Consider the following 13,894-nt stretch of genomic DNA (forward strand, 5'->3'; position numbering starts at 1 on the left):
CAATAAGGCATAATTCATTCACATAGATATTTGATTGCTGTAGCGCTTTCAGTTCCTGGCCTGTTAAGGTACAATAAGCATTCAGTAAAATCTTTGAAAACTTCTCTTTTGAAACACTTTCGTGACATTTATTTGGACGCGCAGGTTCTGTATTCAGTTACTTGTTCTAATGAATGTATGCTGCCTCCCTGTCACACGGAGAAAGCAAACAAACATTGAAGTGAACCCTCTGTTCGAGAATACTGCCCACTATCGTCCCACAAGCAGACTGTATCTTTATTACTCATGCTAACAGCCCCGCGGGTTGCGGGTGTACCTGGGGTATCAGATAAATGGGAGTACCATACAGAGTCCAGTAAATATATCCGAAGTGCCACATTCTCGTGTTAACAAGATTATTGACAACATTAGTCACTACGGGTGTCATACATTTCGTGAGCCTGCCTCCATTGATATAAACCTGAGTCCATTGATATAAGCCTAAAGTATTTGGCAACAGTATTAACTAGTACGTCTTAAGCGGTTAAGTGTATTGCACTGTCCGTATTGTGTTGTACATACAGTAAACAGTGTTGTAAAACTACATTACCAACTCTTAGAAATGTTCTGTTTTCTTATCTACATCATTGCTGCCTCTGGAATGTCGTTTTAATACAATTGTTGCTCTCTTTTGTAAATGGCATAGTGTAAGATCTGGATTAGACAACGAATACTGCATAAAATTCCTGTGCGTCTAACGCATATGGGTTTCTTTTACCATGCAGTAAACAGCACCCGTCCGATAGCATTCTATTCCGTTTGTTCTGAATACCTTGAAACAGTTTTTGCAGCTTCTCATCGCACTGTGTGTTCTCACCGTAAAAATTCGAAGAGAAGTGGTACTTTTCTTTATATTCTTCTTTTGAATGAAATTTTATTTCCCTTTATTTTACTTCACATGTGATAGGTCGTTTATTCGACTCGGCGATATTTAGCTCATGTTTAGCCGTAACATTGGTCTATAAATTCGAAGCAAATTCTGCTAAAGTAGAAAAAAAAATCGCGCTCTCAGCCATGTTTGCTTTCCGGATTACCCTCTTACATGTGCTTTTGTGATCAGCTCGTTTAGTTCTGTAACATTATTTAATATCAATTTAACACAATACCGACTGTGCAATACACTGACCAGCGTAAGATGTAATATTGTATCAATTACTTTCCATGTTCATGTCGATGGAATTTAGGAATACGCTGTTATTGAGAAGCTGGGTATAATTTAATATTTGGAAACACCCACTGCTATGATCATCTCAGTTACAAATAATGAGAGCATCCTTCAAACACCGGCATTTTAAGAGTAATATGAAAAAATTACCGTGAGACAAAAAGTAAGTTACGGCTCTTAAAAGCCATGGGCCTGAATCATGGAAAACCGTAATGCGCGCCCCTGAAAAACTGTGTTAAAATTCTCAATAAGTAAACCTTGTTTTCCCAAACAGAAACGGTATAGAGCAGAAATTAAGTTCTATTGTCGTAACATGACTATTTACGACGCATCACAGTAAGACTGGCAAACAGATTTTTCGTAAATTTTACGAGACAGTCGCTATATTAGACAACAAAATTCGTCCATTAGCAAACCTCAGTGAACACAGGGTCTCTGTTGCTCAAGTAGGGCAGATGTTAGAATATAACAAGCAGGAAACTGAACCGACTAATGAAGTTAACGTTAACAATAAAAACGACAGCCGAGAAGATGAAACTGCTGAACCTGTTCATCGCAAAAATGAAATACGAGGGAATATTGCAAGTCTTAAGTACTATTAACCGTCGGTATATAGAAGAGGAGCTTGTGGCACAACTTGACTAGAAGAAAGGATCGGTTGGTAGGACATGTTCTGAGACATCGAGGGATCCCCAATTTAGTATTGGAGGGCAGCGTGGAGGGTAAAAATCGTAGAGGGAGACCAAGAGATGAATACACCAAGCAGATTCAGAAGGATGTGGGTTGCAGTAAGTACTGGGAGATGAAGACGCTTGCACAGGATAGAGTAGCATGGAAAGCTGCATCAAACCAGTCTCAGGACTGAAGACCACAACAACAACATATAACCAGGTGGGCCAGGAAAGAGGAAGCGAATACAATAAAAGGAAACAGAGGCGTATCACGGAAGTCGATATGTGAATTATTGTACTAGGCAAAGCAGGGCGACAGGCAACGTCCAGTGGCTTGAAGGAATCCATTCTCTTTGCTCGTGCTGACATTTCTTTGTACGTGGCGGAAATAGCTACCACCAACATCAAATGTATTATTTGTAAGTATAACTATTTTACACCTGTGATTTTTTACATAATCACAGACCGATTTATCTCTTCACATGTAAAAAATAAGGTTCGCAACAGCAGATAGTATCCAGAAAGTGACTATTGTTAACCAACCGACTCTGCGCATATGAAGGGCGGTGCACGTAATAGTGCGAATAGATTTCAACTGCTCGCAGTATTAGAAAACAATAGATGTTGCCTGGCTTCTAGTTTTTCTTCTCCGTCTTGGGTTTCACCACTCTGTGGCTCCATTAGCTAATGTCTTAAACGTGAATGCATTCTTACTGAAGAGAGACTGGCAAGTTTAATGGAATGATTAACTGATGTAATTTCTTCTGTGTTCGTGATCATGTAGTGGGAGAAAATAGCTTAGACTCCAACGTGAAAACATATACAAATCTCCCATGCTTCAACTGAAACGTAACTGTCACTCAATGAAATCTTGATATCACGCAGTTTCGAAGCTCTTGGCAACACAAAAACAATGGTGGACTAATGACAATACTAAGATTTAACTTCAGTATGTGTCGCATTTAGCGTGCAGATGCAGCGCATCAGATTCATGACTCTAAGGTAAATTATGCAGGTTGGTAGGATCATATTTCGTAAATCAGAGTTTTTGTTTTTCGTTTTATGGAGCTATCTGTAGGACTAAGTTCGATGTCTGTGAATAAAGCACGTGTCTAAAGTTATGGATCGGTAGCCACAAATGTCTGCTGAAATATAAGATGTTTTGTTTATTATATCAGCACGGTAAATTTTATCATGACTAATTTCAACGTAGGATTGCGTAGGACTACCCCCCCCCCCCCCCCCTCCCTCACACACACACACACACACACACACACACACACACACACACACGTGCGCGCGCACGGTACGCGCGCCTCTTCTGGTTAGTTTAATGCAGCTGCTCGACCGTATACACTAAAGTCCTTAGCGAAGGATTGGATCAGTGAAACCTTACGCTCCAAGCAGAGCGCCGGTCACGCCAGATACATTTCTAGGGCAGCACGATGCAGCCTTCTAATATGGGAACGTGAATTTTCTCGTTCGGACATGAGTGAATACCATAAGACGACTGAAACGCAAACAGTTCTAAATTGTTTCACTGGGAGAACTAACTATCCCAGTTTGCCAAACAATTTTCTTTCCATGTACTTACGACGAGTCAAACCACTAAAGGTAACACAGTGATCGCCTTGCAAATTTTCTTATTGTGTCAGTTTTCCAGCCTCAAGTCACTATCATAACCGGTTTCTACTTCTTAGAAACTTATAAACTTATCATTACATGATCTGAATACTTTATATAGTAACTTTTCATAGAAAATGTCGACATCGCTTTCTTCACGTTTTGTGTTTACCACGGGGCAGATTGTGACCGAAAGAGTAAACAGTCGTAATTGACCTTTTAGATAGGTTTGAAATTATTGTCTATGTGTTAGGAGCCGGAAAGACTGTTCGTCTTCGTTAGAAAAACCATTCATTGGGTTTCAATGCGTAATATTATTCGTTCCACATGTGCGTATAAGCGCGCCATTGTGCACGAGTGTGTGTGTGTGTGTGTGTGTGTGTGTGTGTGAGAGAGAGAGAGAGAGAGAGAGAGAGAGAGAGAGAGAGAGAGAGAGAGAGACAGGGGGGGGCAGCGTGGGGAGGGGGGGAGCGAGAGTTAAGCTTTTTCGAAACTAACAATGTCCAGGAGTGTAGCGAAAAACGTTTTGGAGTCTTTATGGATTGATCAGGGTTGGAGCATCACGAGAAGAAACAAAGTATGAAACGGACTCAATTAAGCGGCACATTATGGTTTGTTAGCGAAAAGACTGGAAGTCACTTCCGAGTTTGTGATGTTACCCGCTACTCATCGACGGGCCCATCCTTGAAGTAAAAGCGCGCTTCTGAAGTTGCAGCTCGATATCATCTGTGAATCATGATATGCATATTCCGACCCGCAGACAGATGCTTCACTGCGGAGAACAGGTCTTCAGATGACGAGAAAGATTACACAGGCGATAAGAAACGTTATGATTTCACAAGAGGATTATTTAGCCCAAATGGAGCAATAGGCATTTACTGGTAGCAAACATGAGAGAATGTCTGATTACTGATGTTGAAATTCACTAAGTTCAAGCACATGTAACAATGAAATATTCCGCTAAGAAACAGGGAAGGAAACGTCCTGCGTTGAAATCAAGCTATTATGAGTGGGAGAAAGGGAAGCTGAAAAGAAGAGTCTCCGGAAGTGCGTCAACTATAGACGGAGGATAGCAGGAGAATGCGTTATCTTGAGTCGCATAGTCTGCATGAGGTATCTGAACATTATCACCGGTAAGCGAATCTAAATTTCCCAGGTATTGCTCGTAAGTTCGCCCACAAGATGCAAAGATCTGCATTTGAGTTTTGGTCGAGTGCACAATTGTAATCTGTCAGGGAAAAATAAGTTTCATCACACACTCTTATTGCAGAGAATAAGTTCCAGTGTTGAAAGATAATTCCATTTTGCTCCAGGAAAAGCATAAAAATCCACATTTATCGTGGATTACGCTGTTTTCGATGCAACGATGATGATGATGAATACTTTAGTGCAAAATCTGTTAAGCCCAATATCCCAGTGAGATGGGACTCAATCAAGAGCACTTAAGAATTGTCAAAGCAGAAGAAGTCCTTGTTTTTCTTAAAAACAGCAATACTGTCACAACAGAAAGCACCTCTGTGTTTGTGCGTGATTGGATAGTGTGGAAGCGTAACCACCAACCGAGGGCGAGAGAGCATGTATTTATAGCTCATGAAGAGCAATTAATCCGTCACCCCTGCATCAGGGTCCTGCCACCGTACTAATGAGGCAGAACAGCGAGCGGAGTCAGTGGCCAGGCGGCGAGGCGTGATAAGCTCGCGACGTGGTTGCCACGTGACCACGACCGGGGCGCCCATTGGCTCCAGCGCGGGTGCGGGGGAGGGGAGGATTCGCGCTGGGTCTCAACAGAGGTGCGGCGCGCCAGGCGCTCAGTCTGGTCTGATGCTCCGCCAGCATGGACACGGATTTCCGGTACCTGGCGCAGTGGCGTGGTGAGTGTGGCGGCGTGACCGCCGTAACGTGCGGGTGCGTTCACTTAGGATCGCGTACACGTGATATGTTCTAAAACGCGACTTAGGCGCTTCGTGGCAATGACGGGAACAAAGCACAACTACATGTATCCCAAGCGAATTGCAGTACAGTGGTTTGTGTATAACACTAATAACATACCAATTTTGCGTATGTACAGATGAAGGCATTGTTTTTTTCCTTCAATTGTCTATTATTGAGGTTTGCTGTACGATTTCTGTAACCTCCGCCGGATATTTGGACCGATACTTAGCTTTTAGCTGTGTTGTTACGTCTGGGCGGATGTCAAACAGCCCACTCTACCCTTTGTAATAAAAAGAGAATCCAAAAACGAAAAAGTGTTAATATACTTTCAATGTGGCTCGTACTCGTGCCATATTGCATCGTCTAGCTTATACTGAAACCTGTGCTTCGCGATTTCGCAGATATGGAGTACTTCTGCTTCCGCTGAAAATATTACAAATACTGTCTTCAAGGCGCCAGGGCGGATTGTGAACAGTAGAGGTTACTGTGAGGAACGCGTCGATATGAGACAGACGTTATCCCTGAGTCAATGCGTCAGTTGTTATCTAGTACTTGCCTACGTCTGACGATGCCGCTTATCAGAATGATGGCAGCTTGGTTTATCCAGAAGCTTACTATTTACGTCACGTCTCGTGTTTGTCTCTTACTTAAAAGTAACCGAGACATTAATTGCTTGAACGCACATTGTAGCAAGGGCACTGATTAATTTTTTCACTCCGTAATGGCTTGGTATATGTGAACTCTGTCTCGGGCAATATGTTACTACTGTTAAATGAAGGAACACACGCAATACCACCTATAATGAAAATACTCGACGAAACCTTACACGTCAAAGGTTTGTTAGATTTGAAAATTAAAGTTTGTAAACAAAGCCGATAATTGAGAGCAGTTGTATTTAAATTTTAGTGGGAGAGTCACAAGGGGTGTGAAAGTCTGCACGTGTCAACGCTATGAGTAGCGAGGCAGGTAACCGTATGTCTGTTCTGTAACTGAACTCATGCTCGAGCTGAGCAATGAACAGTAGTGTTGCAAGCCTAACTTATCAGCGAGTACCAGAATCCTAGATAACATCTAAATGTTTTCAGAAGTAGGCATCCCGGTTTACTTATTCAGTTTTTCGACTATATTGCTTTTCGAAGTGAATTCGCCTTCCTTTCGTGACTCTATAGCATGCGTAGAGTTAGTAGAGTGTTTCTTTAGATTTCCGAAACTAGTCTCATTACTATAGACTGCTGTTTAAATTTATAATTCCCAAATTCAGAAAGTGGCTATGTTAAATTTCAATCTGCCTATCTTGCTGCAGTCGATGCTTACGGCTTCATCTAGACTTCGTGACATTCTGCGCAGCTGAACAATGATAGGCGGCATGAACTCATAACAAGTAGTGGGTGGAAAGTTGCAGCACTCTCGCGAAGTGGTATGGGAGCACTCCATGCTGGCGATTGAAGAAGGGGCCGAGCTCCATGCACGTGCGCTGCTTGGCCGTGGCCCACCGTGTTCCCAACCGCAGACTAAGCAGGCAATTAAAAGCACAGCCGGTAAATCGTAGGCGCGTTGCGCAACCGATCACGTGACTCCCAAAAGCCGGCCCACGTAGGCGGTGGCCACAGCAGCTGTAGGGGAGTCCGCATTGTTTACCTCTGCGTTCATTGATACCTGGAGCTGCGGTGCGCGCTTCTTTATCTGTCAGACTTCTCAGATCAGAGCACATCTATGAAAACTGGCTGTTTCTTCAGCATTGAGCAAACAATGTTTGTTTCTTTTTACCCAGACATGTTTGCTAAAGTTACAGCGTCACCAGCAGTAGTTTTTATTTTCTTTTTGTTAAATAACAGGAAAATTGCTCTTTACTATCTCTGTATATAGACCTTCAGTTTTAAGAAAAGTATTAACAAATTTGAAAATGGACAGTTTTTTATATACTATGCCAACGCATGCTGTTGCTTTTGTGACTTTCTGTATTTTGCGTTACGTCTGTTCTTCTTTCGAAGTTTTCAATCTACAACCATACAGAACGCATATAGGAGGGTGGTGAGATAAGTCTAGTTAAAAAGCAAGAAAAGTTTTTTTTTCGGTAACAATCCACCTTACTTCTCAACATAGTCCCCTCTGAGGGATGTACACTTGGTCCAGCAATTCTCCAGCTTTTTCATGCCATCGGAAAAATACGTTCTGCCAGACTCTTCAAACTACTCGTTGACTGCAGCCATCACTTCCTCACGTAACGAAAATTTCTTCCTAGCAGGTCAAAGTTTCAAGTTAAGGAAGAGGAGCACGTTGCTGGGAGCCAAGTCCGGTGAATAAAGTGGATAATGACCTAATTCAAAGCCCAATTCATGCATGCACTTCTGCCATTGTTCTCGTTGATGTATGGGATGGTGCATTGTCCTGGTGAAAGAGCCCTTCTTGTGTATTTTTTCAGCCAACACAAATTCCAATCAGACAGTGAAGCACAATAGGGCCCTGTTCTGTTTCTACCCTTTTCCAAGTAATCTAGGAGGATTATTCCTTGGAACCCCCCCCCCCCCCAAAAAAAAGGGCCATCACCTTAATAGCTGACAAAATTGTCTTTGCGTTCTTCGTTGCACATTCAGCAGGCTTTGTCCATTGTTTTCACTGCCATTTCGGCTCTGGTTTGTAACGATGGATTCAGGTTTCAACAGTAACAAATCGACGCAAAAATCTAGCGTGTTGCGATTAATAACTTAGCCAGACATTGTGTTGAAACATTGTGCCGGTTGCGCTTTTCGTCGAGTTGAGCAGTAGCTGCTCCCACCCCTCACACAGTTTCTTCATAGCAAATTCTGTGCTCAGGTTATTATGCACTCGCTCTGGTGGTAGGCCTGCAGTCTCAGCGATATTAGGAATTTTTCTTCGGTGGTCTTGCATTACAATATATTGGATTTTGCGGGTAGTTTCCTTTCTGGTAGCCTCAGTTGGACGTCCGGAGCGCGCTTCGTCTTCGGTGATTGTCCGCCCACGTTTACATTCATCAGTCCAAAAGTAAATGTTCTTCAGTGATGATGCAGAATACCCGTGAAGTACATCTAGTTCTGTTTTGATTTGTGTAATAGTTGGCCCCTTCAACTGAAAATGTTTAATACCAGCGACTATTTTCAGACGCAGTTGACACACTGACAGTTTCAGGCAACAGTTAACAATCAACTGTACACTGTACATTGTTAAAATTCTTTATACGAACGTTGGAATAATCAGGCTTACTAACCACGAAGGCACAACAAACTGTTCCATTCTTTCATTGATATTTACTACATTTATCAAATTACCCTCGTGCGTATGTTTCCTCTTACTACTGAGTAAAAAGAAGAAAAAATTGTACCTCAAATTATGTTCAGATTTACTTGAAATTGTCGTAAATTAAACGACGTTAGTTTATGAAAGGACTGATAATATATTTTCGACATAAACCTACCCCTGTAATATTTGAATACAGCATTAGCAGTGTGCTGCTTGACACAGTCACGTCGATTAAATATCTAGGCATTGCGTTGCAAAGCGACGTGAAATCCAATGGGCATGTAAGGATTATAGCAGGGAAGGCAAATGGTCGACTTCGGTTCACTGGGAGAATTTTAGGAAAGTGTGATTCGTCTGTGAAGGGGACAGCATATAGGACGTTCGCGTCCCGTTGTTGAGTACTGCTCTAGTGTGTGGGATTCGCATCAGGTCGGAATGGAGGAAGACATCTAAGCAGTTCAGAGGCAGGCTGCTAGGTTTGTTACCGGTGGGTTCGAACAACAAGCGAGTATTACGGAGATGCGTCGGGTAATCAAATGGGAATCCCTGGAGGAGAGACGAAGTTATTTTCGAGGAACACTATTGAGAACTTTCAGAGAACCGGAATCTTAAGCCGATTGGAGGACGAATCTACTGACCCAGCGCACATTTCGCGTAAGGATCACGAAGATCAGGTTAAAGACATTAGCGATCGTACTGAGGCGTATAGATAGTCGGTCTTCCCTCCCTCTATTTGCGAGTGCAACGGGAAAGGAAATTAGTTGTAGTGGTACAGGGTACCTTCCACCATGCACCGTACTGTGATTTGCGGAGTGTGTATGTAGATATAGATACTCCGAGGAGATCTTACAATCCAATCGTGCCATTAGCATGATGTAGAGCAGCTATACGAACTCGACGTCAGGTAAAGAGATGGCTTTGACATCGTGAGGGCCGTAGGCTAAGATTGTTAAAGCCCACTACTGCCGAATTGCTGTCGGAAGCACAGGATAGTGACACGGCACTAACCGCGCACATAAGGTAATCATCCGTGTTCAGGCCTGAGACGAGGCAATCGCGCCCGACTCTGGTCCGACCGACAGTGCCAGTGCCTCATTGGACCCGGGACGGCGTGGCGTGTAGTCTGGCGAAGCTGGCACCCGACTGCACAGAAATATACACTTCTTCAGAGTTTTTGATAGATATGCTATGTTTAGCGAGTTCTCTGTGGGAAATTTGCAAAATTTCGTGATGAAAACAAGAGTGCTCGGTAAAATTTTAATCTTCTAAAACAATATTTGCGAAAAAAATGACTATCAAAATTACGAATAGCTCTAAAAAGAGTTCTACAGAAATCCTAATGACATTTTTTTGCAGATAAGTTTGAGGTATTTGCAATAATCGAGGGACCCACTTTCATTACATAAAATAACAAAATCGCATCAGAGTTCGGATGACAGTTCCGGATAGCACCCAGAGTGTTCCACTGAAAACCCTAGTTTGGCGTAATTGCGATAATGTGGGCTCCACATTCACTACATGAAAAGAAATCGGATAACAGTTCTGATCACAGTTCTGGATAGCGCCCCAAGAGATATATCGAAAATAGTCAGTTAAACCCTCACTCGAACTCTGACAACTTTCATCCCATGTAGGCTTCCACGGCCGGCGTCTTCATCAGTAAACACTTTCGGGCTAAGTTGCCGTGGTCGATCTGCAGAACTTCTTCTCCCTGACGTTTCGTTCTCAACTACGGAGAACATCTTCCGAGGTGGGTCGACGACTGTCTGCTAGGAGCTGGGGCCGCCGCTTGTATGTAGATCGTAGAGGGCGCCACCGCACGCCACGTGGCGTCGATGTGTAGCTATCTCTGGCTATCGTCTGTTCTCTCGATTGCAGGCAATCGATTGTCACGTGATTGATGCAACGGCCACCGCCATATCTTGTCCAATTTTAATCCTTCTTCTTTACGATTAAAATTGTATTGATGTTTGTGGATTTCAATTGCCTCTCTATACATACGTGTATAATAATTGCCGTCCTCGCTAGCACGCTTGTCTCACCAAATTTTATTTCGTGATCTCCATCCTTAAAAACATGTTCCCGCTACTGCCGATTTGTCGATATGTCCCAAGCGACAGTTTCTTTTGTGCTCCGTCAACCGTGTATTGATGCTTCTTTTTGCAGTTCCTATGTAAACCCTGCAACAACCCTGCAGTCGGCCTAAAAAAGCCCCTCGAAGTGGTATCGGTATGTGGATGATACCTTTGTAGTATGGAATCCTGAGGAAGAAGACTTGAATGATTTCCTGGTGCACTTAAATAGTATCAACCCAAAGATCAAATTTACTATGGAGAAAGAGAAGAACGGGCAACTTAACTATTTGGATGTATCAGTTATCAAACGGGCGGATGGGACCTTAGGCCATCAGGTCTACAGGAAAGGTACAGTCGTGGACAAAACGAGCGATACCCCTCGCCTTTTCGCTATGCTAATCCGCACAGCTTTAAAGTCTGCTACACGGCATAACAGGCAAGGCGAAGAAGTGCTACCAACATACTATGTACAGACAGACAGACAGACGGTCAAGAAAGTGAGACTACAATGGTTCCATTTTTACCGATTTAGGTGACGAAATCCTAACAACGAAAATAGCTACGACAGTTACTAAAGATGAAGGCCGCATAAATAATTCCCTCTACTCTTTATTCGAAATGTTCTAGTTGCAATATTAATGCCACCAAGTTTTAGAAGTGCGAGCATTCCCATTGCTAGCTAGCTTAAGAAACACTCCGGCTAATGAACGTTTTCTGGCTGTGACGAGTGTAATGGAGAATTCGAAACATTGTAGAATACGTTTGGCAGCTATGTAGCCGTTTATTTCCTGGGGTGGTGCAGAATTATCCTACTAAATTTACTCGCTAATAATAGTATTTTGTTATTTCGATAAACATCCCGAATGATTGTCACATAAACTGTGACATAAAGGTAGGAAATTCTTGTTTTTGAGTCCAGAAAGCTCTATCCAACAGAAACTGGAGATCATTTTCCCATTTCCATTGCGAAATTGCCGGCTTATTCATGTCTGGGGTTAAAATAGAGGGCTCTTTGGTTCAAATGGCTCTGAGCACTATGCAACTTAACTTCTGAGGTCATCAGTCGCCTAGAACTTAGAACTAATTAAACCTAACTAATCTAAGGACAACACACACAGCCGGCCGCGGTGGTCTCGCGGTTCTAGGCGCGCAGTCCGGAACCGTGCGACTGGTGCGGTCGCAGGTTCGAATCCTGCCTCGGGCATGGATGTGTGTGATGTCCTTAGGTTAGTTAGGTTTAAGTAGTTCTAAGTTCTAGGGGACTTATGACCACAGCAGTTGACTCCCATAGTGCTCAGAGCCATTTGAACCATTTGAACCAACACACACATCCATGCCCGAGGCAGGATTCGAACCTGCGACCGTAGCGGTCGCTCGGTTCCAGACTGTAGAGCCTAGAACCGCACGGCCACACCGGCCAGCGCGGTCTGTTTGTCTGGGTTGTCTGCTAGCGTAGTGAAACGTGTTTGCTACTGCAAGGGAGATCTGGTTTGTTTTCGGTTCTAATCTAGGTGGAGACAGACAGACTATCAGTAAAACAATTTTAAGAAATTCTCGCGCCCCCAATACGCTTTATTGCTACCTTTATTCTGTACCGGCGCCCTGTGGATGTAAATATGAAAATCTTGTAGAATTTCGTACTTGTTACTGCCTACTTGTTCCGCTTCTGTCAATAACCGGATTGACTTACCTGTGGCACTGAATGATTTTTAACTGAATTTCGTTATGAATCTTCACGCATTGCTAAATTTGCACACTTTCATGGTAGGTCAGCAACGGTAATCCAGTATGACTGGTCTGGACGTAACAATGACCATTTCGTGGCCGAATGCGCATAATATTTTGCTACTTCGTAACGATCTGGGGTACTTTGCTTACTAAAACAGTTATGCTATCTGGATAAGCTGAAATTCATTTTTATTAGTACGGTTCGTACTACTTAGCGTTTATTCTTCCATTTATATCTTATATTTACGTGTTGCGTTTAACACACTAATCAGCTTAATGTAGTCATAACCATGACTGAAAACAGACTGACAAAGTTCGGATAGTATTTCAGTTTCACGCCTGTGCGTAGTATGTTGGTAGCACTTCGTCGCCTTGCCTGTTATGCTGTGTAGCAGACTTTAAAGCTGTGCGGATCAGCATAACGAAAAGGCGAGGGGTCTTGCTCGTCTTGTCCACGACTGTACACATACTGATCGCTACCTCCATAAGAACTCAAACCACCACCCTAGGCAAAAGAGGGGGGTCATAAAAACACTAGTGGATAGGGCCAATAATATTTGTGGACCAGGCTACTTACAGGAAGAACTAAATCATTTACGAATGGCTTTTGCGAAAAATAGTTATACGAAAAACGAGATTAACCGAGCGCTTCACCCAAGTAGAAAAATGCCTAAAAATAGGAGACAGCAACAACCATCAGCTGGAAAAGTATTTCTTCCGTTCATCCATAACATCACTGATCGTATAGGAAAAGTACTAGACAAGTTTCAGGTGGAGACTATTTTCAGACCTACTAAGAAAATTAGTGAATGCCTAAGATCAACAAAAGATGCTCGTCACCCCCTAGCCACCCCAGGGGTATATAAAATTCCGTGTAGTTGTGGCAGGGTTTACATAGGAACTACAAAAAGAAGCATCAATACACGGTTGACGGAGCACAAAAGAAACTTGGGACATATCGACAAATCGGCAGTAGCGGGAACATGTTTTTAAGGATGGAGATCACGAAATAAAATTTGGTGAGACAAGCGTGCTAGCGAGGACGGCGCATTATTATACACGTATGTATAGAGAGGCAATTGAAATCCACAAACATCAATACAATTTTAATCGTAAAGAAGAAGGATTAAAATTGGGCAAGATATGGCGGTGGACGTTGCATCAATCACGTGACAATCGATTGCCTGCATTCGAGAGAACAGACGATAGCCAGAGATAGCTACACATCGACGCCACGTGGCGTGCGGTGGCGCCCTCTACGATCTACATATAAGCGGCGGCCCCAGCTCCTAGCAGCCAGTCGTCGACCCACCTCGGAAGATGTTCTACGTAGTTGAGAACGAAACGTCAGGGAGAAGTAGTTCTACAGATCGACCACGCCAACTTAGCCCGGAAGTGTTCTG

At 43.1% G+C, this 13,894-nt stretch overlaps 1 protein-coding gene across 3 annotated transcripts in view; it reads left to right on the forward strand.

The window, feature by feature from the left end:
- Positions 1 to 13,894, forward strand: part of LOC124608471 (AMP deaminase 2) — a 461,803-nt gene that overhangs the window by 168,885 nt on the left and 279,024 nt on the right. Inside the window, exon 1 of one of the 3 annotated variants that reach the window (XM_047139989.1) lies at positions 5,304 to 5,369. The exons of the other annotated variants lie outside the window; for them this stretch is intronic. Within the exon in view, the coding sequence (XP_046995945.1) occupies positions 5,333 to 5,369 (37 nt within the window). The 5' untranslated portion in view covers positions 5,304 to 5,332. Of the gene's footprint in view, positions 1 to 5,303; positions 5,370 to 13,894 lie in introns of those variants that run through there. 3 annotated transcript variants of the gene reach the window in all.

The sequence above is a fragment of the Schistocerca americana genome, chromosome 1 (genome assembly GCF_021461395.2).
Source record: "Schistocerca americana isolate TAMUIC-IGC-003095 chromosome 1, iqSchAmer2.1, whole genome shotgun sequence".
Taxonomy (NCBI): domain Eukaryota; kingdom Metazoa; phylum Arthropoda; class Insecta; order Orthoptera; family Acrididae; genus Schistocerca; species Schistocerca americana.